General features: G+C 45.0%; 1 protein-coding gene across 1 annotated transcript; it reads right to left on the bottom strand.

Moving 5' to 3' along the window:
* Positions 1–6225: 6225 nt before the first annotated feature.
* LOC141050991 (uncharacterized) lies at positions 6226–22429 on the bottom strand. Its single transcript, XM_073547762.1, has 8 exons — positions 22368–22429; positions 11727–11854; positions 11421–11570; positions 10615–10809; positions 10408–10531; positions 10227–10324; positions 9390–9477; positions 6226–8960 (listed from the first exon to the last, which is right to left on the bottom strand). Exons 3-8 carry the CDS (start codon positions 11496–11498, stop codon positions 7873–7875), a joined length of 1671 nt encoding a protein of 556 aa, XP_073403863.1. The 5' UTR covers positions 11499–11570; positions 11727–11854; positions 22368–22429; the 3' UTR covers positions 6226–7872.
* Between the last annotated feature and the right edge of the window lie 1031 nt (positions 22430–23460).

Here is a 23460-nt window from a genome sequence, read left to right as displayed (position 1 = left end):
CCAATGACTCTCAAGTTTTCAAACTGTCTGCCATGGGGCGTAAACTGTATGGAAACACCTTCCAGTTCCCACCACCTAGACCGCTGCCGCAAACATCTGGTCCACCTATGCCATTTGTCTGTGTAGGGGATGAAGCCTTCCAGCTGTCAGAACACCTTTTGAAACCATACTCTAGCAGAGGATTGACAAGACCAAAACGCATTTTTAATTACCGCCTCACAAGAGCAAGAAGAATGGTTGAATGTACCTTTGGTATTCTGACAGCCAAATGGCGGGTCCTATTGACTGCGATCAACCTCAAGACAGAAACTGTTGACGAGGTGATCAAAGCTTGCGTGGTACTCCACAATTTTGTTATCTGCAAGGAACCCATTTCCATTGAGGACACCTCTGAAGAAACCACCTTGCAAGATTACCATGACATTACCACTAGAAGTTCTGTGACGGTTTCAGTAATGAGGGACAATTTTGCACTATACTTTATGTCACCTCAAGGCAGAGTACACTGGCAGGATGACAGAGTGTGAAAGATTTGTGCCCTAACCAAACTTGTGTACCTTCTGTACCAACAGTATATACCTTTGCCAACCAAAGTTGGCTATCTTGTCATGGTCTCTATTTTTAGCTTTAGGCCACAGGTGTGTACCTGGTTGTGTTTTATGCAAAGTATTTCACCTTTTAACAAAAGTTGTGTACATTGTTAGGAAATCACCAACAATAAACACAACTTTTTAGGTGAAATACTTTGCTTCAAACACAACCAGGAACACAACAGGCAAAAAGCTAAAATTTACCCACAGTTATATACCTGGTTTTGAATACCTTTTTACCTTTTAAATACCCTTTATTTAACCTTTTTTTTAAACATAGTTCGCCGCAGAAAGAAATGACAGACAACCAGTGTAAACAATAATTTAACTTTTATTTAAAATATTTTTTTGTTTGTAAACTGTTTTTAAAGTTAAAAAAACTTTTTTAATAAAGGTTTGAAAAAAACATGGGCATTTTTATTACAAAACACATCATAAATCTGTGTAGTGTGGGGTGGAAATACTGCTGGAGGGGCTGCGGGACACTTCGACAATGGGAGTGTGGAGAGAGGATTGGGATCGTGGTGGGGAAGGAACAGTTAGAGGTGATGGTGTGGAAAAAGCTACAGAATGGGTGGACATGTGGGAGGCAGAAGAGGTGGTGGGCGGTGGAGTGGAGGGTTGGGCAGGGACTGTAGGAGCAGATGATGTTGATGGAAAGTTGTATGGGGAAGGAGTTTGGTACGGGGAAGGAGTTTGGTACGGGGAAGGAGTTTGATACGGGGCAGGTTGCTGGAAGTGGGGAGATGACTGGTACTGGGGAGGTTGCTGGTACTGGGGAGGTTGCTGGTACTGGGGAGGTTGCTGGTATGTAATAGGAGGGGGAGGATGGAAAGTGGCTGGAGGGGGTGCAGATGTAATAGGAGGGGGAGGATGGAAAGTGGCTGGAGGGGGTGCAGATGTAATAGGAGGGGGAGGATGGAAAGTGGCTGGAGGGGGTGCAGGTGGAGGAACTACAGTGGTGGGAGGTGGAGGTTGGGAGGTAACCTGCTGTAGAGCACCGTGGCACGAATGCATTACATGCATCTGCTGGGTAGGAGATAGTGTTGCCATGCGCTCCACAACAGACCTGAAAAAGGTGTGGTTTGGCGAAGAACTTGCTTCTGAATGCATGGTTTGCAGAAGTGTCTTCACCTCCAGAATGCTGGAGTTGATCTGCTGAAAGCCTGCGGAGATTTGCTCTGACAAGACTTTTAGACAGTTCTGGAAAGATGCATTCAGATGCAAGAACTCTGGCGCATAAGTCTTTTCCTGACCCCTCTGCCGCTGCCGCCTAGTACCCGCAGGTGTACTAGAGGTGGCAGGGGCAGAAGGGTGGGGTAAAGGGAAAGCGATCTCCTCACCAGCAGCTTCATGTAATGTAGGCGGCCACGATGCTCCTGTGCTGGTGGATGGGACAGATGGGTCGAATGTGTGGGAAGGCTGGGAAGGTGCTGATGTACCGGGGCGGTCGAAGTGTCCCTCGGTGCCGGTCTCCTCAGGGATCGCCTCAGAAGGGTCCAATCGTGCAGGCTCCCGAGTGCTGCTCACCGTGCTGTGGAATAAAGAGAAAAAAAAACAATTAAAATAGTGACATGGTATGGCCCTGGCTGAAAAAAAAAAGTTACATCTAAACATTTTTTTGTCACATGTGGTGTGTAATATTTACCTTCTGGTGAGCATTGTCTCCCGGAGGAACGACAGGGCTCGTGCGTACTTGTACTTGCTCCTGCGTCCTCCAGATCCACTCGGGGCCCGCATCTCTTTATTGAACTCCTTCTTGAAACGATCCCTCACAGACCGCCACCGCTTCACAATTCTCTCCCCTGAAACGAGAAAGGACAAAGTGGTTAGTATACAACATCAGTGTTTCCCAAACTCCAGTCCTCATGGTCCCCAGGGGTCATGTTTTCAGGATTTCCAAAGTAAATAGAAATCCTGAACACATGATCCGTGGGGACCACGAGGACTGGAGTTCGGGAAACACTGGTTTAAATCAAGCAACCGGTACTGTATATACTTACGCTCTTTAATCTGGGCCCGAGCTTCGAGGTCCTCCCAGCGGTCCACAAGGAGCGAACAGATTTCCTCCCAGAGTCGTCGGGTAACGATCAGGTCAGCGTGGCGTCGGTCAGCCATATTCCAGAGCGGCTCCCTTTCTCTGATGAGATCGATGAGGCGGTCCACATCAATCCCTCCATCCTCACCGTCAGAGTCGGGACCACGCTGTGAAGGCTGTTAAAGAAAAAGACAAAAATAACATAATTAGCCTCCACAAAAGAAATGAAATAAAAAGTGCAAAAAAAACAAAGCAAAAATATTTATACTTACACGCTGGTGACCGCCGCGTTGCTGTCGCCAACGACCCTGGGAGGCACTGCGAGGACCTCTTGGCCGAGCACCAGATTGGGAAGACTAGAGAAGAAAACAAAAAATGTTATGTCTTTGGATGTAGGCATTTGTTTGCTGTGTGTGGTCTGCAGAACATTGTTTTCTATGTGTTGTGTGTAGTGTGATGTTGTGTTTCTGCGTTTGATGCAAAAAACTTACCAATTGTGAGCCCACTCCGTGTCTGTCCACCCCTTCCTTCTTCTTCTGGGAGCTCCTCTTCATCTTGTGATTCCTGTTTTGAAATAAAAGGCAATGAATACACATATACAGTATTACAGAGATGATGGATTTTGGAAAAAAAAACTTACCGTCAAACGCTGACGATGCGAGGGAGGGCTCCTAGAAGATGTGCTGTCTTCCTCATGGCCAGACTCCATGGCTGTGGGTGGTGTTTCTGCTGCTGCCATTGCTGCTGCTGCATCTATTGGGCGGCTGTTGAATAAAGAGAAACAAAGGGCCAATGAATATCTTGATATTCCATAGCCCTAGTTTGGAGGAATGGGGGATTTGATAATTACCGTCTCTCATCTGCTGCTGGACTCCCCTCCCGTTGTTCAGCATGCTGCTCCATTTGGGGTGGTGCTGATGGTGCTGCTGCTGCAGATGTCTGCTGCCTTCTCCTGCTCCTGGTTCTTGGCTTGGGTGGCATGTTGGGTGTGGCTGAGGGTCCCATTGTCTTGCTTTTATATATGTCCTGTGGGCAGAGCTACTGAGCATGCTCAGACCAAAGAAACCGGATCCGGCCGCCGGATCCGGCTATCGCCGGATCAGGCGCATTGCGGCGCTCATAGGCTTTCATTGTATGAAAAAGCGGACACGCCGGATCCGGCGTGTCCGGCTTTTTCGCCGGAGACAAAAAACGTTACAGTAGCCGTTTTTTCCAGACGCCGGATCGCGTCACATTGCCGGATCCGGCGAAAATCGGATGAAACACATGGCCATCCGGCTCGATCCGGCTCTAATGCAAGTCAATGGGGGGGAAACCGGATCCGGCATTGCATTTCGCCGGATCCGGTTTTAGTCAAAAGCACCGGATCGCGCCTGACGCCGAAAACCTGATGTGTGAAAGAGGCCTTAGTATACCCAAGTCTTTTTCACACGCGATGTTGCTTAGCTCTATTCCTCCCATTTTGTCAATGTAGTTTTTCTTTTTCTTGCCCTGATGTAGAATCATGTATTTCTCCGTTAAATACAATTCTATTAGTCGCTGCCCATTGTTCAAACTTATCTAGATCCTTCTGAATCCCTTCTCTGTCTTCTCTAGTGTTAGCTATCCCTCCTAGCTTTGCACCGCCTGCAAATTTGATTAGTTTAGCTTCAGTTCCACTATCTAGATCATTTATAAAAATGTTGATCAACACTGGGGCCGGGACAGAGCCTTGTCATTGTTGAAGCAAACCTGAATTTCTTAGGATATTCATGACAAATTCAATTAACTTACATACCCCCAAGAAGAAGTACACACGAAATGTGCATCAGGGCCTCTTTTCCCTATGCTCCAGATCATAGTAGAGGCTATTATCTTTGTTTTTAGGATGCATGGTTATTTTGCACATTTACCACTAGAGGGCGTTTAACCCACATTATCTGTGGTGGATTCATTTTTTGTGTTTGCACTGGAATATTTATTATTGCCTTAATTCTTGTAATTTACCTTCTTATTATTTATGTGTGCACTTGCACTCATGGACATGTTATGCTTATTGTATATATAATTTCTGTCATAAATTGGGCCCATTTGCTGGTCCACTTGCACTTTTATTGATTTGTCCTTGCATATTCCTTATGTGCCAATTGTGCTCCTTAGATATATTGATAGTTATATTCTCCTTGCATACAGATACCACTATTCTGACTTTTTCTGTAATCAGGTACTGGAGTTGGATTTCTGTTGTCCAGTCTTCCTCTATAATTTTATTGGTCTCATCTATTTTATTCTAATAAAGTTTGTATTCTGAATTCTATATGGGCTGTTTGGCTTCCAATGATTTTGGTTATTCAATTAATCCGGCTCATGATCTCTTGATGTAAGATTGATGATGATCTAAAGGCCTAAACAAAATCAGTCAGTCAGAGCTTTATTAACAAGTGGGGTGGAGAGGGGGATATTATATTTTGTGGGGGGTCATGAAAGGGGAATCATACTGTGTGTGCAATACCTGTGCAAAATATCTTCAATAGACGTGGGGATTGGAGGAGTGCATGTACGATGTGTATAGAACGGAGCCATGTGTGTATGACGTGTGAGGAGCGAAACGGCGTGTACTATGTGTGAGAGGTGGAGCCTGTGTGTACGGCATGTGAGGAGCAGACCCATGTGTGCACAAGGTCATTGTCCTGCTGCAGAATAATTTGTAGCCAGGCGCCTCCCTGATGGTATTACATGGTGGATAAGTATCTGCCTGAATTTTTCAGCACTGAGGACACCATTAATCCTGACCAAATCTCCAATTCCATTTTCTGAAATGCAGCCCTAAATTTGCAGGACCCGTCACAAGGCTTCATTATTACCTGTGGACACTCATTATTGTACCGCTCTCCAGCCCTTCAACAAACTACCACTTGTTACAACCAAGTATTCTAAGTTTTAACCATCAGTCTCGAGCATCATTTTTGGCATTTTTCTGCACCCAAGTTTCTATATTTTTGTGTTTGGCCTTATTTCCATGTCAAGGAAATGGTATGGCTTTTTGCCAGGTATGGCTTTTTGACAGCAATGAAAACACTTCTGTCCAGACTTATTTATTTTATTGTGTGCTGCTTATACAGCACCATCATAATCCACAGCACTTTACAGACATTATTTATCATCACTGTCCCTGTTGTAGCTCAAACTATACATTCCCTATTACTATTTCTTTGGCGTGTGGGAGGAAACCCACACAAGCAAGGAGAGAACATACAAACTATATTGCCCTTGGTGACATTTGAACCCAGAACCCCAGTGCTGCACAGCAACAGTGCTAACCACTGAACCATCGTGCTGCAATACGTGGGTGTATCTGGGTCTCACTGGTTCCTGCTAGTTCTGAGATGATGGCACTGCTGGGCATCTTTGATTTCAAAAGAAAGTAGGTATGTGTCTTTCATCTGCTGCACTAAGTTTCCCTGTTCAAACACAGCATGTACAGCCCTCAACGTTGCCCATTGTTTGTTGTCCTCAATTCTGAGAAACATAGGCAGATACTTATATTTTACTAAATCAAGTGTTTGGCTCCAAATTTATCCTACAGCAAGACAAAAGCCCAAACATACAGCCAATATCATTAAGAACTATCTTCAGTGTAAAGAAGAAAAATGAGTCCTGGACTTGATACGTCCCCACAACGACATGCTCTCAACATTGAGTCTGTCTAAGATTACATGAAGAGTCAGAAGAACGATTTGCACAAGCGACATCTACAGAAGATCTGTGGTTAGTTTTCCAAGATGATTAGAACAACATCATTGCCGAGTTCCTTCAATGACTGTCTGCAAGTGTATCTACAAGAATTGAAACTTTGCTGCTGTTTTGATGGCAAAAGGCAGTTACAAAAAATATTGATGTGATTTAGTTTTTTCTTCATTCACTTAGCATTTTATTAATTAATAATAATCAATTATCACTTCTATTTTTTTAAAACATTCTTATTTTACAACATTTTTCCACAAATAAAAACAAAAAACTAATGTACAACCTTCTTGAATTCTTTGATGTTACATATCAGGACATTATTCAAAACATCTGGTCATCAGAAGCTCTCAAAATTAGGAAAATACAACTTCAGATTAACAACAACACATTACAGATTACACCTTGACGTTAATTAACAAATACTAGGCCAAAATGTAGAAGCATTGTGTGAAGATTTAAGTACACCCCATGCATTAATATTTTGTTAAACCACTTTTAGCAGCAATAACTTGAAGTTTTCTTGATGTGGCGTCTGAATGGGAGACCTCTGAACAGTATTCTACCTGCTGGGATCTCCTGATCATTTTTTTGATTAGCTAGCCAGATGTAACATAGCTAGCCGGCGTGATGCATACACATGTCGCACGTAGGTAGGAGACCATTTTGTAGGGCTCGTATCCGGCAACCACAAAATACTGACCTGGACTAAAGTCCTGTGAGTCTCCATTGAGAAGGTATACCCTAAAATAATTAACTAGGAGAGTCCCTTGATTAGCAGGACGAGTGTACTTTTAGATCACAGACTAAAGACAGACTGAAAAACAGCTCCCAATCAGCTACATTAATAATATATGGAAACATGTCTGATTGCGAAACTACTTGTGGATCAAACTCACCATTTCACGTTATTGGATCATTGAAAAAATGGACAGCACACTAATGGCATACTAGTGACGTTCATTTTTCATCTATTTTTTGCTTATCTGCAAAACCAGTGAAACCCTGTTTAAGTACTGATAAAAATAAGACCTTCTTTTTCACTTACAATATAAAAAACGGGCATATGAGTGAGTCTTTAGACCAGCAGGATACTGTCATGTATTAAAAGAGGCATGGACTCAGCTCAGAGGAGATTGACTTTTAGCTACCACTTCATAAAGAATTAGAGCAACCATATCAGGAACATGACATTAATTTTGGAGCACCAATACAGAACGGACGCCTTGGAGTTATCAAATACACAGTCATAATGAAAAGGTCACAGCCCTTTTATGTACAGTGTATGCAAGTGTAAACTTTCACTCACATGTACGATATACATGTATATAGAATTTAGATTTGGAACCTAATTTTTCAACAATAGGTGATTATTAGTAGTTTTATACGTTTCCCAATAACAAGTTAGTGCTCTAAATTGCTTACGCTTCCTCTTTTAGAAATGCAACTTTGGAATTTTTAGATTTTTCTTGAACAACTAGTCAATAAAAAGATTATTTAAAAAAAAAAAAAAAAAAAAAGCTACTTCCCTGTGTGAATAATCTGATGTTTAGCAAGTTTTGATTTTTCTGGAAAACATTTCCCACATTCTGAACATGAATATGGCTTCTCCCCTGTGTGAGTTCTCTGATGTATCACAAGATTTGATTTCCCTATAAAACATTTCCCACATTCTGAACATGAAAATGGTTTCTCCCTTGTGTGAGTTCTCTGATGTATAATAAGATAGGGTTTCATCACAAAACATTTTCCACATTCTGAACATACAAACGGCTTCTTCCCTGAATGAATTTTCTGATGGGCAGCTAAAGCGGATTTTCGATAAAAAAATTTCCCACATTCAGAACATAAAAATGGCTTCTCCCCTGTGTGACTTCTCTGATGTATAACAAGTCTTGATTTAACGCTGTAACATTTCCCACATTCAGAACATGAATATGGCTTCTCCCCTGTGTGACTTCTTTCATGGGTAACAAGATTTGCTTTGACTGTAAAACATTTCCCACATTCTGAACATGAAAATGGCTTTTCCCCTGTGTGAATTCTAAGATGAGTAACAAGCTCTGATTTCTGTTTAAAACATTTCCCACAATCTGAACATGAGTATGGCCTCTCTCCTGTGTGAATTTTCATATGTTTAACAAGATTTGTTTTCTGATTAAAACATTTCCCACATTCTGAACATGAAAATGGCTTCTCCCCGGTGTGAATCCTCTGATGTCTAACAAGTCTTGATTTATTGCTATAACATTTCCCACATTCTGAACAGGAAACTGTTTTCTCCCCTGTGTGAATTCTCTGATGTCTGACAAGAACCGATTTCTGCTTAAAAGACTTGTCACATTCTGAACATGAAAATGGCTTCTCCCCTATCTGAGTCCTTTGAAGTTCACCATCCCTTTTGTTATGTTTATGTTGCTTGGCCGTCTTTACTGAAACAGAGGATATAACCTGTTGAAAAGAATCAGATAATACATTTTTGCTGTGAAGGGTTGGAGTTGTATCTGGTATAAGGACATGTTCTTTGTAAGTATCTGGTGTAATGTCTTGATCATCTGCTTTAAATTCTGACAATAACAAATATCGATCTGAGCTGCTTCGAAAGTCATCTGCCAAGAAAAAAAAAAACGTATTATTTTTCAAAAACATTTTTTTTAAGCTAATGTGTTATACATTTTATAACATTTCAACATTATTTCAATATACAGTACAGAAATTGTAACTAATCACCCAATAAAATAGTAGGAATAGAAAACCTCAAAGCAGGGACTAATTATATTAGGCCACAAGGTTGGCCAGGTTCATACCTGCTAGTGTCCACCATCACCAGCTAATGGTGATTCTGCAAGATGTATGTGCAACACATGGTCACATAGTCCATCAGTGTACCTGGATGGTTGGTCAACCAATAAATCTGGTTTTCTGGACAATTAGAGTGGAATCTCTCATACACACATATTTTGTACACTAATTTACCCTAATGTGACACTAATTTACCCTAATGTAAGTCTTCTCTACATATAGTGGTCACTACTCACCTGTATACTCATATGTAGGAATCTCCTCTTTACACTGCTCATCACCCATCACAAATGTCTCTATAATAATTTTGCTCATATCGTTAACCTGAAATAAATATTGTAAAAGTCACGTGAAATGATTTAGAAAAACAGAAAAGATCATTAAAAGGTGTTTTCCCATAAAAAAGTTCATTTTAAACAATAGATCTTGGAATAATAATAAGTTCCACAATTGGATATGTTTAAATAAAATGTTCCTGTGCTGAGATAATCTTATAAATGTGCCCCTGCTGTGTACTGTATAATGGCCGTGTCTGACCGTACAGGAACATGGATCTGATCATACCACAGCTCCTGTGCGGGGGAGGACGCAGAAGAATAAAAAGACATTACTGCAGAGGATCACTACTGATTCTTTCTGTGAGGCAAAACATTTATCTGCCTGTTTTTAAACAATGTTTTACTTCAAAGAAAGAATCAGATGTGATCCTGTGCGGTCCTGTATGTATACTCTTTTGCTTCCTCCCCTGCCCAGGAGATGTGGTATGACCAGACCTTGTCCCTGCACAATTACACATGGACATTACACAATACACAGCAGGGGCACATTTATAAGATTATCTCAGCACAGGAATATTTTATCTAAACACATCCAATTGTGGAAATTATTATTATTTCAAGATCCATTGATTAAAATGAACATTTCTTGGTGGGAAATCAATACGACCAAAAATATTTCGAATACAATGGCCATTCAATGTATAATACTGGGGGATAAACCAAGGCTGAACACAAGACCTTCATAACGTTCTACATATCATAGCCAAGATCTCATGACACCGTCTTTTCATCTACCTGCTGATCCTGAGGATCATTGGGATTTTCTTGTTTACAGTCCTGTGGAAGAAGAGGACAGGGACATCTCTCTGGTGTTGTCCTCTTACTGGATAGAACTGGAGGAAACACATACAGGGACTGAATTAATTCTTTACATACAGATAATTATAGGCCGTGTGTATTTAGTCCTGTCTATTACCTGGTGATGTGAGGGGCCGGGGAACCTCCATCATGACGTCATTATACAGATCTTTGTGTCCTTCTAAATACTCCCACTCCTCCATGGAGAAATAGACAGTGACATCCTGACACCTTATAGGAACCTGACAAATCACAACGATACTGTCATCCCCCGATCCCTTCATAGTGTTACTGTATAATGTCCCAGCATTCCCAGCAGTGTCACCTCTCCAGTCAGCAGCTCAATCATCTTGTAGGTGAGTTCTAGGATCTTCTGGTCATTGATGTCCTCATGTATCAGGGGGTGATGTATCAGGGGGTGAGGAGGAGGCATCGTAATTGGGTTCAGGGTTCTTCCCCATCCATCAGACACTTGATCCTGACAGCGCTCACTAGAGGTCTTCTTCACTACTGTGTAATCCTGGTTATGGAGAGACACATTAAAAAATCTCACTACAGACATTTCCAGAGTCCTCACCTCTCCAGTTCTGCCCATCTGTGATTCCCATATGTTAGGCTAGTTTCACACTAGCGTTTATTCCATGCAGCGCACGGCGCCGCTAAGCCCCACCCCCGCCGGCTCCCTGCCCGCCCCGTCCGGTCATCGCTGCCTACTATCGCACATGTACGCATGCGATCTGCGCACCCTATCTTTAGCATAGGGTGCGCAGATCGTGCGCTGGCCGTGCGCTAGTAGGATTTTAGCGTGCGCTGCGCACTTTTGAAGGTGCGCCGAGCGCGCCAAAATGCAACATGCTGCGCTCGGCGCACACGGGCGCACCTTCAAAAGTGTGCAGCGCACGCTAAAATCCTATTAGCGCACGTCCAGCGCACGATCTGCGCACCCTTTGCTAAAGATAGGGTGCGCAGATCGCATGCGTCCATGTGCGATAGTAGGCGGCGATGACCGGACGGAGCGGACAGGGAGCCGGCAGGGGGCGGGGCTTAGCGGCGCCGTGCGCTGCATGGAATAAACGCTAGTGTGAAACTAGCCTAAGAATGATGTAATGTGGCATCAATAGAATCTCTCACCTCTCCAGTAAGCCGAAAGAGGATCTCTAGGGTGAGGTGTAATATCCTTTCGACCATCTTGTCCCTGTCCCTATCCATCCTTGTAGGGTCACTCAGGAGAATTCTCTTATATAGAAGATCTCCACTGAGAGGATCCAATATTGTAGGGACCTGACTAGGAAGAAGATGAGCCAATGTAACATCAAAAAGATTCCAAGTAAAAAAAAAAAAAAAAAAAGCACAATTACTGCAGATAACAAATGAACATGTATGGCATATCATCTCAGTGGAGCATCTTGGAGCGCAACAGTCAAATCTTACACTTACTGAAATCAAAAGTACAACCAATATTGTCACTGCAGCAATGTAAACAGATACTAAACGAAACCACAGGATTATCAGCACTTGGGTGATGGGGGGACTTAATATGTATTCAGCCAAAAGATTGTCCAGCTCTAAAAAAAAACAAAAAAAAAAACAATCTAATCACAGTGCAAAACAACCAATCCATTGGTTTTACAACTAGGTAAATGCAAAACCATAGTCTGCATATCTTGATGCTGTTTCATTGAGAATGAGTAGAATTTGGAAATAGACATTCAATATTGTTAACATAAAGGCTGGGTTCACACGTAGCGGAAATTACCGCGAGAATTCCGGAATTCCATTCCGCGGGAAAATCGCATTTTAAATTCCCGCGATTTTCCCGTGGAAAAACTAGCATTTTGCAAGCGTAATTAGCTTGCAGAATTGCTAGCGTTTTCCAAGCGATCTGGAGCATCGCTTGGAGAACTGATTGACAGGTTGGTCACACTCGTCAAACATAGTTGACGAGTGTGACCAACTTTTTACTATTGAGGCCGCCTATGCGGCTTCAATAGTAAAAGATAGAATGTAAAAAATAATAATAATAAAAAAAATATTGTTATTCTCACCTTCCGACGTCCCGCGCAGCCTTCCCGCCTCTCTCCATGCTCCCGATCCCAGTAAGCCTTTGCGAGCGATAACGTCTGTTCTCGCGGGATCGCGACGTCTCGTGGTCATTCGCGATGACGTCGCGCGAATGACCGCGAGACTTCGCGATCCCGCGAGAACGGACGTCATCGCTCGCAAAGGCTTACTGGGATCGGGAGCATGGAGAGAGGCGGGAAGGCTGCGCGGGATGTCGGAAGGTGAGAATAACAATATTTTTTATTTTAAATTCTATTTTTTACAGGGATATGGTACCCAAAGCCCGGAGGACAGTCTCCTCTCCTCCGGACCGTGGGTACCATCCGCAAATGTTCTGCTTACTTTTCGCATGGTGTGCACAGCCACATGCGGAAAGTAAGCAGAACAATGCATTCCTATGGGTGCGGGATCGCCGCGATTCCGTGAAAATTAATTAGCATGCTGCGTTTTTTTACCGCGAAGCGATTCCGCCACGGTAAAAACTGCAGCATTAGCACAGCATTGCGGAATCACATAGGAATGCATGGGATGCTTATTTTTCGCGTTTTCGCAGCAAAATCGCGCGGTTAAAACCGCCGCGGAAACGCGAAAAAAAGCCACGTGTGAACTCAGTCTTAGGCTAAGTGCACACGTAACAGAAAATTTCTGCTGAAAAACCTGACTCCCTTCCCAAAAACCGCGCATTTTTTATGCGTTTTTTCCCGCGCGTTTTCAAAACGTATAGAAATAGCCAGAAACGCGGAAAAATCCGCGAAATGAATGAGCATGCTGTTTACCGCGTTGCGTTTTTTTTCGCGGTAAAAAACATCAGTATGCACAAAAAGTGCAAAATGTATAGAAATGAATGGGAAGCTTATTTATAGTGGTTTTATTGGAAAAACCGCTAAAAATACGCTGTGTGTGAACACAGCCTTATAGTGCAAGTCAAGGCTTGTGGAAAAAAGATGGAAACATGTCTCCCTTTCTTAACTATTATGGTTATACTAAGGTTAGTTCATTAATATCATAGTCCATATTGAATATTATTGGCTATTGATTTATTCTTAATTCTGTACCGAGCACATTGCCTTGCACTGACATTCCATGTATGTATTTAGGTTAGTATAGTTACCACCATATAGAGAGGAACATGTGCTCTGTGGGATGTATATAACCACATGACCCACAGGAAGGGGGCTCCTCTTCGCTCTCTTCACTGTCTTGGGACACACTTCGCTTACACTCCACATAGATGACAGATGGCGAGTTAACCATGCTTTTGACAGAGACAGATTATACTCACCCCGGGGTCCTGTCCGATGGGTGTTGCGGTCTGGTCTGGCGCCTCCCATCTTCTAGCGATGACGTCCTTCTCCTTTCTTCTGCCGTGGCTCCTGCCCTCCTGTTGAGGGCAGAACAAAGTACTGCAGTGCGCAGGCGCCAGACCTCTCTGACCTTTACCGGCACCTGCGCACTGCAGCACTCTGCTCTGCCCTCAACAGGGCAGAGTAAGTACACCTGTGCAGGAGCCGCGGCAGAAGTAAGAAGGAGGATATCATCGCTAGAAGATGGGAGGCGCCAGACCGGACCACAACACCCATCGGACCGGACAGGACCCCAGGGTGAGCATAATCTAACTCGTTTTTCTTATCTTTCAGGTTACATCGGGGGCTTATCTACAGCATTACAGATACATGTTGCGTATCCCAAAAAGGGTCAATTTTTTTCACTAGTAGTTGAGAAGCCATTAACTCTTCACTTTCTTCCCTCAAGGTTCAGTCCAAGGCCCCTGCTCTTTTCCATTTACACCTTCTGCCTAGGATAGCTCATAGAGTCTCATGGCTTGCAGTATCATCTCCATGCTGATGACACACAGATCTACCTCTCTGGACCCGATATAACCTCCCTACTAATGAGAATTCCACATTGTCTGTCTGCTATTTCATCCTTCTTCGCTGCTGGATTTCTAAAACTTAACATGAACAAAACTGAATTCATCCTCTTTCCCCTCACTCAACCCCCCCCCCAACAGACCTAGCCATTAAAATCAGTGGCTGCTCACTCTCGGGGTAACCCTGGATTCTAAGCTCTTCTTCATTCAAACCACATATCCAAGCCCTTTCCCAACTCAAAAATACTTCCCATCCCCATACATTCCTCAACCAAGAATCTGCAAAAACCCTAGTCCATGCACTCATTATCTCCCGCCTCGATTACTGCAACCTCCTCATCTGTGGCCTCCCCTCTAACACTCTCTCACCCCTCCAATCTATTCTAAACTCTGCTGTCTGACTAATCCACCTGTCCTCCTGCTATTCCCTGGCCTCTCCCCCCTGTCAATCCCTGCACTGGCTTCCCATTACCCAGAGATTGCAGTTCAAAACTCTAACCATGACATACAAAGCCATCCACAACCTGTGTCCTCCATACATCTGTGACCTCGTCTCCCGGCACTTACCTGCACGCAACCTTCGATCCTCACAAGATCTCCTCTTTTCCCCTCTTATCTCCTCTTCCCACAATCGCATACAAGACTTCTCCTGCACATCCCCTCTACTCTGCAACTCTCTATCACAACATTTCAGACTCTCACCTACCATAGAAGCCTTCAAAAGGAATCTGAAGACCTACCTCTTCCGAGAAGCCTACAACCTGCTGTAACCATCGCTCCACCATACTGCTGTATGACCAGGTCTGCCTGTTATAATTGGGTCAACGAGGAGGAAAGCAAGACCAAGCTAAGCCACAGAAAACCAGAGAGCTTGGTAACTAAGCGGATTGCAGACCCCTGATCCTATCCACACAACTAGCAGTAGCCGTGGAGCGTACCTACGATGATTCTAGATGCCTCGACACAGCCGCTTTATAAGACGCACCTGATTATAAGACGCACCCCAAAATTTGGTGAAGACAAAGAGAAAAAAAATGTTTATGTTAAAAAGAGGTGTGTCTTATAAAGCCAGTGTCCGTCATTCAAATCATATACCGTATATGTCCCTCATCCTGGTATTTATATAACCCCCATCCTGGCACATTGCCCCCTTGTGCTGGCACATAGGACCCCCATCCTATCCTGGATATGGCCCCCCGGTCACTATATGCCCCCCTGCTGGCACTTACATGGCCCCACCTCTCTCTATATGCCTCCCTGCTGGTACGCACATGGCTCCCCGTCCCTATATTCCCCCTGCCTGCACACATTGTCCCCCATCCCTATATTCCCCCCTGCTGGCATTCACACGGCCCCCGTCACTATGTTCCCCCTGCTGGCGCACATTGTCCCCCCGTCCCTATATTCCCCCCTGCTGGCAAACATTGTCCCCCCGGTCCTATAATCCCCCCCTGCTGGCACACATTGTCCCCCCCTTCATACATTCCCCCCTGCTGGCACACATTGTCCCCCCCTCCATATATTCCCCCCTGCTGGCACACATTGTCCCCCCCTCCATATATTCCCCCCTGCTGGCACACATTGTCCCCCCCTCCATATATTCCCCCCTGCTGGCACACATTGTCCCCTCCTCCATATATTCCCGCCTGCTGGCACACATTGTCCCCCCCCCTTCATACATTCCCCCCTGCTGGCACACATTGTCCCCCCCTCCATACATTCCCCCCTGCTGGCACACATTGTCCCCTCCTCCATATATTCCTCCCTGCTGGCACACATTGTCCCCTCCTCCATATATTCCCCCCTGCTGGCACACATTGTCCCCTCCTCCATATATTCCCCCCTGCTGGCACACATTGTCCCCCCCTCCATACATTCCCCCCTGCTGGCACACATTGTTCCCTCCTCCATATATTCCTGCCTGCTGGCACACATTGTCCCCTCCTCCATATATTCCCGCCTGCTGGCACACATTGTCCCCCCCCTCCATATATTTCCCCCTGCTGGCACACATTGTCCCCCCCCTCCATATATTCCCCCCTGCTGGCACACATTCCCCCCTGCTGGCACACATGGCCCCTCGTTCATATATTTCCCCCCTACTGGCACACATTGAGAAAAGCATGAACCAATCTATCGGCATGAATGTCAGAAGCAGAGACCCAAGAATTATCCTTCTGGCCATAACCATTTCATTTGACCAAGTACTGGAGTCTCCGTCTAGCCAAACGAGAATCCAATATTTTCTCTACCTCGTATTCCACATTGCCTTTCACCAGTACAGGGTCAGAAGGTGCCGCCATAGGAACTACTGGCTCCACAAACCTCTTCAACAGAGATTTATGAAACACGTTATGGATCTTGAACGTAACTGGAAGAGCCAATCGAAAAGAAACAGGATTAAGAATCTCCAAAATCTTATAAGGTCCAATGAATCTTGGCTTGAACTCAGGAGATGCCACCTTCATGGGAATATTCTTTGGCGACAACCAAACCATATCACCCACTTTAAACCGGGGACCAATGGTCCTATGCCGGTTGGAAAAACTGTTGGCCTTTTTCCTGAGAGAAGGACAACTTATCCAGCACTTGGTCCCAAATCTTCTGCATTCACTCTACCACAGTGTCAACACTTGGGCAGGTCGAAGATTCCACTTGCCTTGAAGAAAATCGAGGATGAAACCCAAAGTCACAGAAAAAGGGCGACATCAAAGTGGCAGAACTAGCTGTATTGTTTAGCGCGAATTCGGCCAAGGGCAAAAATGAGACCCAGTCATCCTGATAAGCAGATATAAAATATCTCAAATAGGACTCCAAAGTCTGGTTTGTTCTCTCAGTCTGCCCATTGGTCTGAGGATGAAACGCAGAGGAGAAAGATAACTGAATTCCCAGATTGGAACAAAAAGTTCTCCAAAATCTGGAAACAAACTGGACTCCTCTGTCGGACACAATGTTCTCAGGAATCCCATGCAACCGAACTACCTGTTGTAAAAACAAGGGCACCAGCTCTGAAGAAGATGGCAACTTTGGGAGTGGTACAAGATGGATCATCTTAGAAAATCTATCACAAATCACCCAGATAACAGTCATTCTCTGAGAGACAGGAAGATCAGAAATAAAATCCATTGAGATATGGGTCCATGGCCTCTTGGGCACCGGCAGGGGCATCAACAACCCACTAGAACGAGAACAGGGTTTAGACCGAGAACAAGTCCCACAGGACTGCACAAAATTCCTGACATCACGAGATAAGGCAGGCCACCAAAAAGACCGACTCACCAAGTCTCTGGTACCAAAAATACCTGGATGACCAGCCAACACGGAGCAATGAATTTCAGACATTACTCTCTTCCTCCACTGGTCAGGAACATACAATTTTCCCATAGGGCAACGCTCAGGTTTGTCCTCCTGAAATTCCACCAGGGCACGTCTCAAATTGGGCGAGATGGTGGAAAGAACTACCCCCTCACCTAGAATGGCAGTAGGCTCGGTCACAATAAGAGAATCCGCAAAGAAACTCATAGAAAGGGCATCCGCCTTAACATTCTTAGTGCCCGGAAGAAAAGAGACCACAAAATTAAAACGTGTGAGAAACAAGGCCCACCTAGCCTGTCTAGGATTCAAGCGTTTGGCCGACTCAAGATAAATCAAATTCTTGTGGTCGGTGAGGACCACAACTTGATGTCTAGCTCCCTCCAACCAATGTCTCCACTCTTCAAATGCCCACAATTCCCGATTCCCCATGTCATAATTATGTTCAGATGAGGAAAACTTTCGAGAAAAGAAGGCACAGGGATTCATTTTAGAAGTCACTGGATCTTTCTGGGACAAAACAGCTCCTGCACCAATCTCAGAAGCATCTACCTCCACCTGAAATGGAAGTGAGACATCAGGTTGCCGTAGAACCGGAGCAGAAGTGAATCTCCGCCTAAGCTCCTGAATTGCCGAGACTGCCTCTGGAGACCAATTCACCACATCAGCGCCCTTTTTGGTCAGATCAGTCAGTGGTTTGACAAAACCAGAAAAATTACCTATAAATTTACGATAGAAATTAGCAAAACCCAAAAACTTCTGGAGAGCCTTCAAAGAAGTGGGCTGAACCGAACCATAAATGGCCTATACCTTGGCCGGGTCTATTTCAATAGCCGACGGAGACAAAATAATTCCCAAAAATGAAATCCTCTGTACACCAGAGAGGCATTTCGATCCTTTAACATACAGGGAATTTTCCCTCAAAATCCGGAACACAGTCCGGACATGTTCCACATGAGAATCCCAGTCACTGGAAAAGATCAAAATATCATCCAGTTAAATGATCAAAAACTTATCCACAAAGTCCCAGAAAATATCGTTCATAAAATATTGGAAGACAGAAGGGGCATTAGTGAGCCCAAAAGGCATCACCAGGTACTCAAAATGTCCCTCCGGAGTATTAAACGCCGTCTTCCATTCATCCCCGTGCTTGATGCGAATAAGATTATACGCCCCCCTGAGGTCAAGCTTGGTAAACCAGCGGGCACTTTTAACTCTAGAAAATAAATCAGACATCAGAGGTAACGGGTACTGATATTTAACAGTGATTTTGTTAAGGGGATGATAGTCAATACAAGGCCTTAATGAACCATGTTTCTTGGTCACAAAAAAAACCCAGCACCTAAGGGTGAAAAGGATGGTCTAATATGACCCTTCTCCAACGACCCCTTGATATAAGATCGCATAGCATCATGTTCGGGTACCGATAAGTTAAAAAGCCGACCCTTGGGAAATTTACACCCGGGCGTCAACTCAATTGCACAGTCATAACGCCTATGAGGAGGCAAAGATGCAGACATACTCTCACTGAATACATCAGAAAAATCAGCCAAGTAATCAAGTATATCATGAGACTGGGGAGAGGTGGAGAAAACAGGAGTGTCACCAAGAACACACTGACAACCTCAACTCACCACAGATTTCCAATCCAAAACAGGATTATGAGTTTGCAACCAGGGAAAACCCAGAACACTAGTATCATGCAAATTGTGCAGCACCAAAAATTTACAATTTTCTTGGTGGTCCAGGGCGACCCGCATTATCACCTGGGTCCAAAATTGGGGTTTATTCTCCGCCAAAGGAATAGCATCAATACCCCTCAAAGGGATAGGAGTCTGCAGGGGTATCATGGGAAAACCACAACGTTTAGCAAAGTCCAAATCCATCAGATTCAAAGCTGCTCCTGAATCCACAAAAGCCTTAGCGGAAAATGTAGATAAGGAGCAGATCAGAGTAATTGCCAAAAGGAACTTACGTTGTACACTGCCCACAGCAAATGTGTGCGCAAAGCGTTTCTCTCGTTTAGGGCAGACAGAAATAGTATGAGAGGCGTCTCCACAGAAAAAACACAGCTTATTACGCCTTCTAAACTCCTGATGTTGCGCCCTAGACAAAACACTATCACATTGCATGGGTTCAGACGTTTGTTCAAAAGGCGGCAACGCCTCTCGTGTTTTACGTTCACGTAGACGCCGATCAACTTGAATGGCTAATGACATAGAATCATCAAGACCAGAGAGAACAGGAAATCCCACCATAGTATCTTTTACGGTTTCTGACAAACCCTTCCGAAAGAGAGCTGCCAAGGCACCATCATTCCATGTAGTAAGGACCGCCCACTTTCGGAATTTTTGACAGTATAACTCTGCAGAATCCTGACCCTGGTTCAATGCCAATAGGGTTTTCTCAGCTTGATCAATAGCATTAGGTTAATCATACAACAACCCCAAGGCCTGAAAAAATGCATCCGCATTAGTCAGAATAGGATTTCCAGGTGTCAGAAAAAAAGCCCAATCCTGGGGATCGCCGCGCAGCAAGGAGATGCCAATTTTAACCTGCTGCACAGAGCTCCCCGATGAGTAGGCTTCAAGGCAAGAAATAGTTTACAATTATTCTTAAAATGCAAAAATTTAGACCGATACCCAGAAAACACATCAGGAGTAGGGATTTTTGGTTCAAGAACAGGTGATTTCTGCCTATCTCGCTCAATTCTCCGCACTTCAGCAGCAATCTGCTCCACACGATCAGACAGTTGCTTAATCTCCATTAAGGAAAAAATCCTTTTACAGTCCCAGAGAAAAAGAGGAAAAAATTTTGACACTTTTTTTTTTTACAATTCTCTCCTGCTTTTGAGTACCCTAGAATCTGCGCTTTAGGCTGGTGATTCTGTTATGATTGAGTCACCGAGGAGGAAAGCAAGACCAAGCTAAGCCACAGAAAACCAGAGAGGTTGGTAACTAAGCGGATTGCAGACCCCTAATCCTAACAACACAACTAGCAGCAGCCGTGGAGCGTACCTACGATGATTCTAGATGCCTCGACACAGCCGGAAAACCAAATAAGCCTAAAGCAAGAAAGGGGAAATCTAAACTGCCCCAGAGCAGACCCCAAAGGAATAGATAGCCCCCAAACATATATTGTCGGTGAGACAAGATGAAAATAGACGGAGCAAACGATGGGGCCCAAACTAACTAGACAGGACAGGAAAGGAAAGACACTGTCTGCAATCACGCAAAAAACCCTGCAAAAAATGCCCAACACGTCTGATAAAAAAATACACAGAAGTCACTAGACTTCTCACACTATATCAGCACTCTGGTATATTCTGAAAACAGAGCAAAGAGAGGCCAATCTAATAAGGGACAAAAACAAACTGGCACAAACAGTAACATACGGATGGAAATTCAGCACAGCCCCAGCCGGAGATAGCTGACCACACAAAACTGAAATAGACAAAACCAAATCAAATGTGAACAATAGCAAAAGAACACTTAGCTTGAGCATGCAGGGACTGAGCTGGAAACTAAGACCTCAGGAGGCAGGAAAAAATCACCAGCAGGGATAGAGGGAGTCGGCTGTCTTAAATCCAATCAGAAACTCCCAATGTCCAATCGTCCTCCTCATTATCAGGTGGCAGGCCTCTGTTAATTAGATCAGCACCATTACCTCCTGTAACCACCAGAGGGAGCCTGGAAAGAGAACTCGCGACCCCTCCGTCAATACAACCATCTCCACCAGCAACCAGACGTAGGCCAGAAAGTGAATTCACAACATCTGCCCTCACCATTGTATCCTCACTCATCCCTTGTAGATTGTGAGCCCTCGCAGGCAGGATTCTCTCTCCTCGAGGACCAGTCGTGAGTTTTATTAAGATAATTGTACTCATTTTTTTTTTTTTATTATGTATACCCCTTTTCACATGTAAAGTGCCGTCGAATAAATGGTGCTATAATAATAATAATACTTTAATACTTTCAAAAGTGCTGAGCACACTGTTAGCCAATCCCTGCATGTGTTGTGACTGTCTAACAGACATGGCGACTTGAATATAGTATTTGAGCACGCCGAAGATACTCTATTAGCACATGAGCATGCTCGCTCATCACTAGGGCACACCTGTTTCTGCTCAATAAATATATGGATAATTTTTGGATACCTTGTGAAAAAGCTTTTGCTTTTTCTTATACAATAATAATGTCTATAGGGCCAATATATTCCGCAGCACTTTACATTTTAGAGTGGACTTGTACAGCCAATAAAGATATTTCCGAATAACACATAACTTGACAGATACCAAAAAGGAGTGAGGACCCTGCTCTCAAGCTTAGAATCTAAAATAAAAAAGCTCTTGAAACTCCCGAAACAAGGATAATTTTTTAAAAAGCCACAACTACTTTTGTTTTCACTGTCTATGTATAAACACCAGCAAGGCAGGCATTTACGTCCAAAATAGGTAATTTTTGGACTGTTTTTTACAATGTAAGTAGCCTAAAAAGACTGACATCTTCGGCTCCAATCCGGGGTCTAAAGGAGCAGGATGAAAAGCCCCCGACCCAAGTTCAGGTTATTTAGAGGGGCTTCTCCATTACAGACACAAGTACGAGCATCGTCAGTGTGTTCACTGTCTGCAGATCCGTATGTGATCACCCAGAGCTGGAATAGGCCACAGGCGCCATTAGTATGTATGGGACAAAAGCAGGAAGCTATAGCCTGGTCACAGAGAGGAGACGGGGATGGAGGACCCTGCTGGGCCTGGGTGTATGCCGGAGGAGGAATTACTGCTCTGTCCACAAAGAATTATACACGTCTACTGGCTGTTTACAAGTAACATCCACCTGCAGGGGGCGCTATCTCCGGGAATGGAGGGGTTACTGCCCCCGCCCAGTAATGGGGAATCTCCAGCACCTACCTCCACCTGCAGAGCCGCACTCCACATATATGGCTGCTCTGTGCGCACAGGACCTGGGATGAGGTCACAGGAGGGGAGGAGTCAGGGGTCACATGATCAGGGGCCTCAGTGTATGCAGGACTCTGCTGTGCTGGTTGTCATGGTGCTGGATGAGGGGAAGTTTCTGTGTGGGGTCAGGAGGGGTTTACAGGGGGGATGTAGCAGAGCGTGTGTACGAGGTGTACGGAGCGGAGCCGTGTGTGTATGAGGTGTACGGAGCGGAGCCGCGTGTGTACGGGGTGTACGGAGCGGAGCCGCGTGTGTACGAGGTGTACGGAGCAGAGCCGCGTGTGTACGAGGTGTACGGAGCAGAGCCGCGTGTGTACGAGGTGTACGGAGCAGAGCCGCGTGTGTACGAGGTGTACGGAGCAGAGCCGCGTGTGTGCGAGGTGTACGGAGCGGAGCCGCGTGTGTACGAGGTGTACGGAGCAGAGCCGCGTGTGTACGAGGTGTACGGAGCAGAGCCGCGTGTGTGCGAGGTGTACGGAGCGGAGCCGTGTGTACGAGGTGTACGGAGCAGAGGCCCGTGTGTACGAGGTGTACGGAGTGGAGCTGTGTGTGTACGAGGTGTACGGAGCGGAGCCGTGTGTGTACGAGGTGTACGGAGCGGAGCCGTGTGTGTACGAGGTGTACGGAGCGGAGCCGTGTGTGTACGAGGTGTACGGAGCGGAGCCGTGTGTGTACGAGGTGTACGGAGCGGAGCCGTGTGTGTACGAGGTGTACGGAGCGGAGCCGTGTGTGTACGAGGTGTACGGAGCGGAGCCGTGTGTGTACGAGGTGTACGGAGCGGAGCCGCGTGTGTACGAGGTGTACGGAGCGGAGCCGTGTGTGTACGAGGTGTACGGAGCGGAGCCGCGTGTGTACGAGGTGTACGGAGCGGAGCCGCGTGTGTACGAGGTGTACGGAGCAGAGCCGCGTGTGTACGAGGTGTACGGAGCAGAGCCGTGTGTGTACGAGGTGTATGGAGCGGAGCCGCGTGT

This window comes from Dendrobates tinctorius, unplaced genomic scaffold (genome assembly GCF_039654945.1).
Source record: "Dendrobates tinctorius isolate UK_male_01 unplaced genomic scaffold, ASM3965494v1 ptg000155l, whole genome shotgun sequence".
In the NCBI taxonomy this organism is placed as follows: domain Eukaryota; kingdom Metazoa; phylum Chordata; class Amphibia; order Anura; family Dendrobatidae; genus Dendrobates; species Dendrobates tinctorius.
Note: the sequence above shows the minus strand (reverse complement) of the source record. Positions and strands in the feature narration are given on the sequence as shown.

Bases quoted from the DNA above. Each gene is read 5' to 3' on its own strand.
- LOC141050991 (XM_073547762.1), bottom strand. From the start codon at position 11,498: ATGGATAGGGACAGGGACAAGATGGTCGAAAGGATATTACACCTCACC. The intron at 10,325-10,407 runs GTAATAGACAGG...TGTTTCCTCCAG, and splicing joins CCGGCCCCTCACATCACCAG to TTCTATCCAGTAAGAGGACA. The intron at 9,478-10,226 runs GTAGATGAAAAG...TATTTATTTCAG, and splicing joins ATGATCCTCAGGATCAGCAG to GTTAACGATATGAGCAAAAT.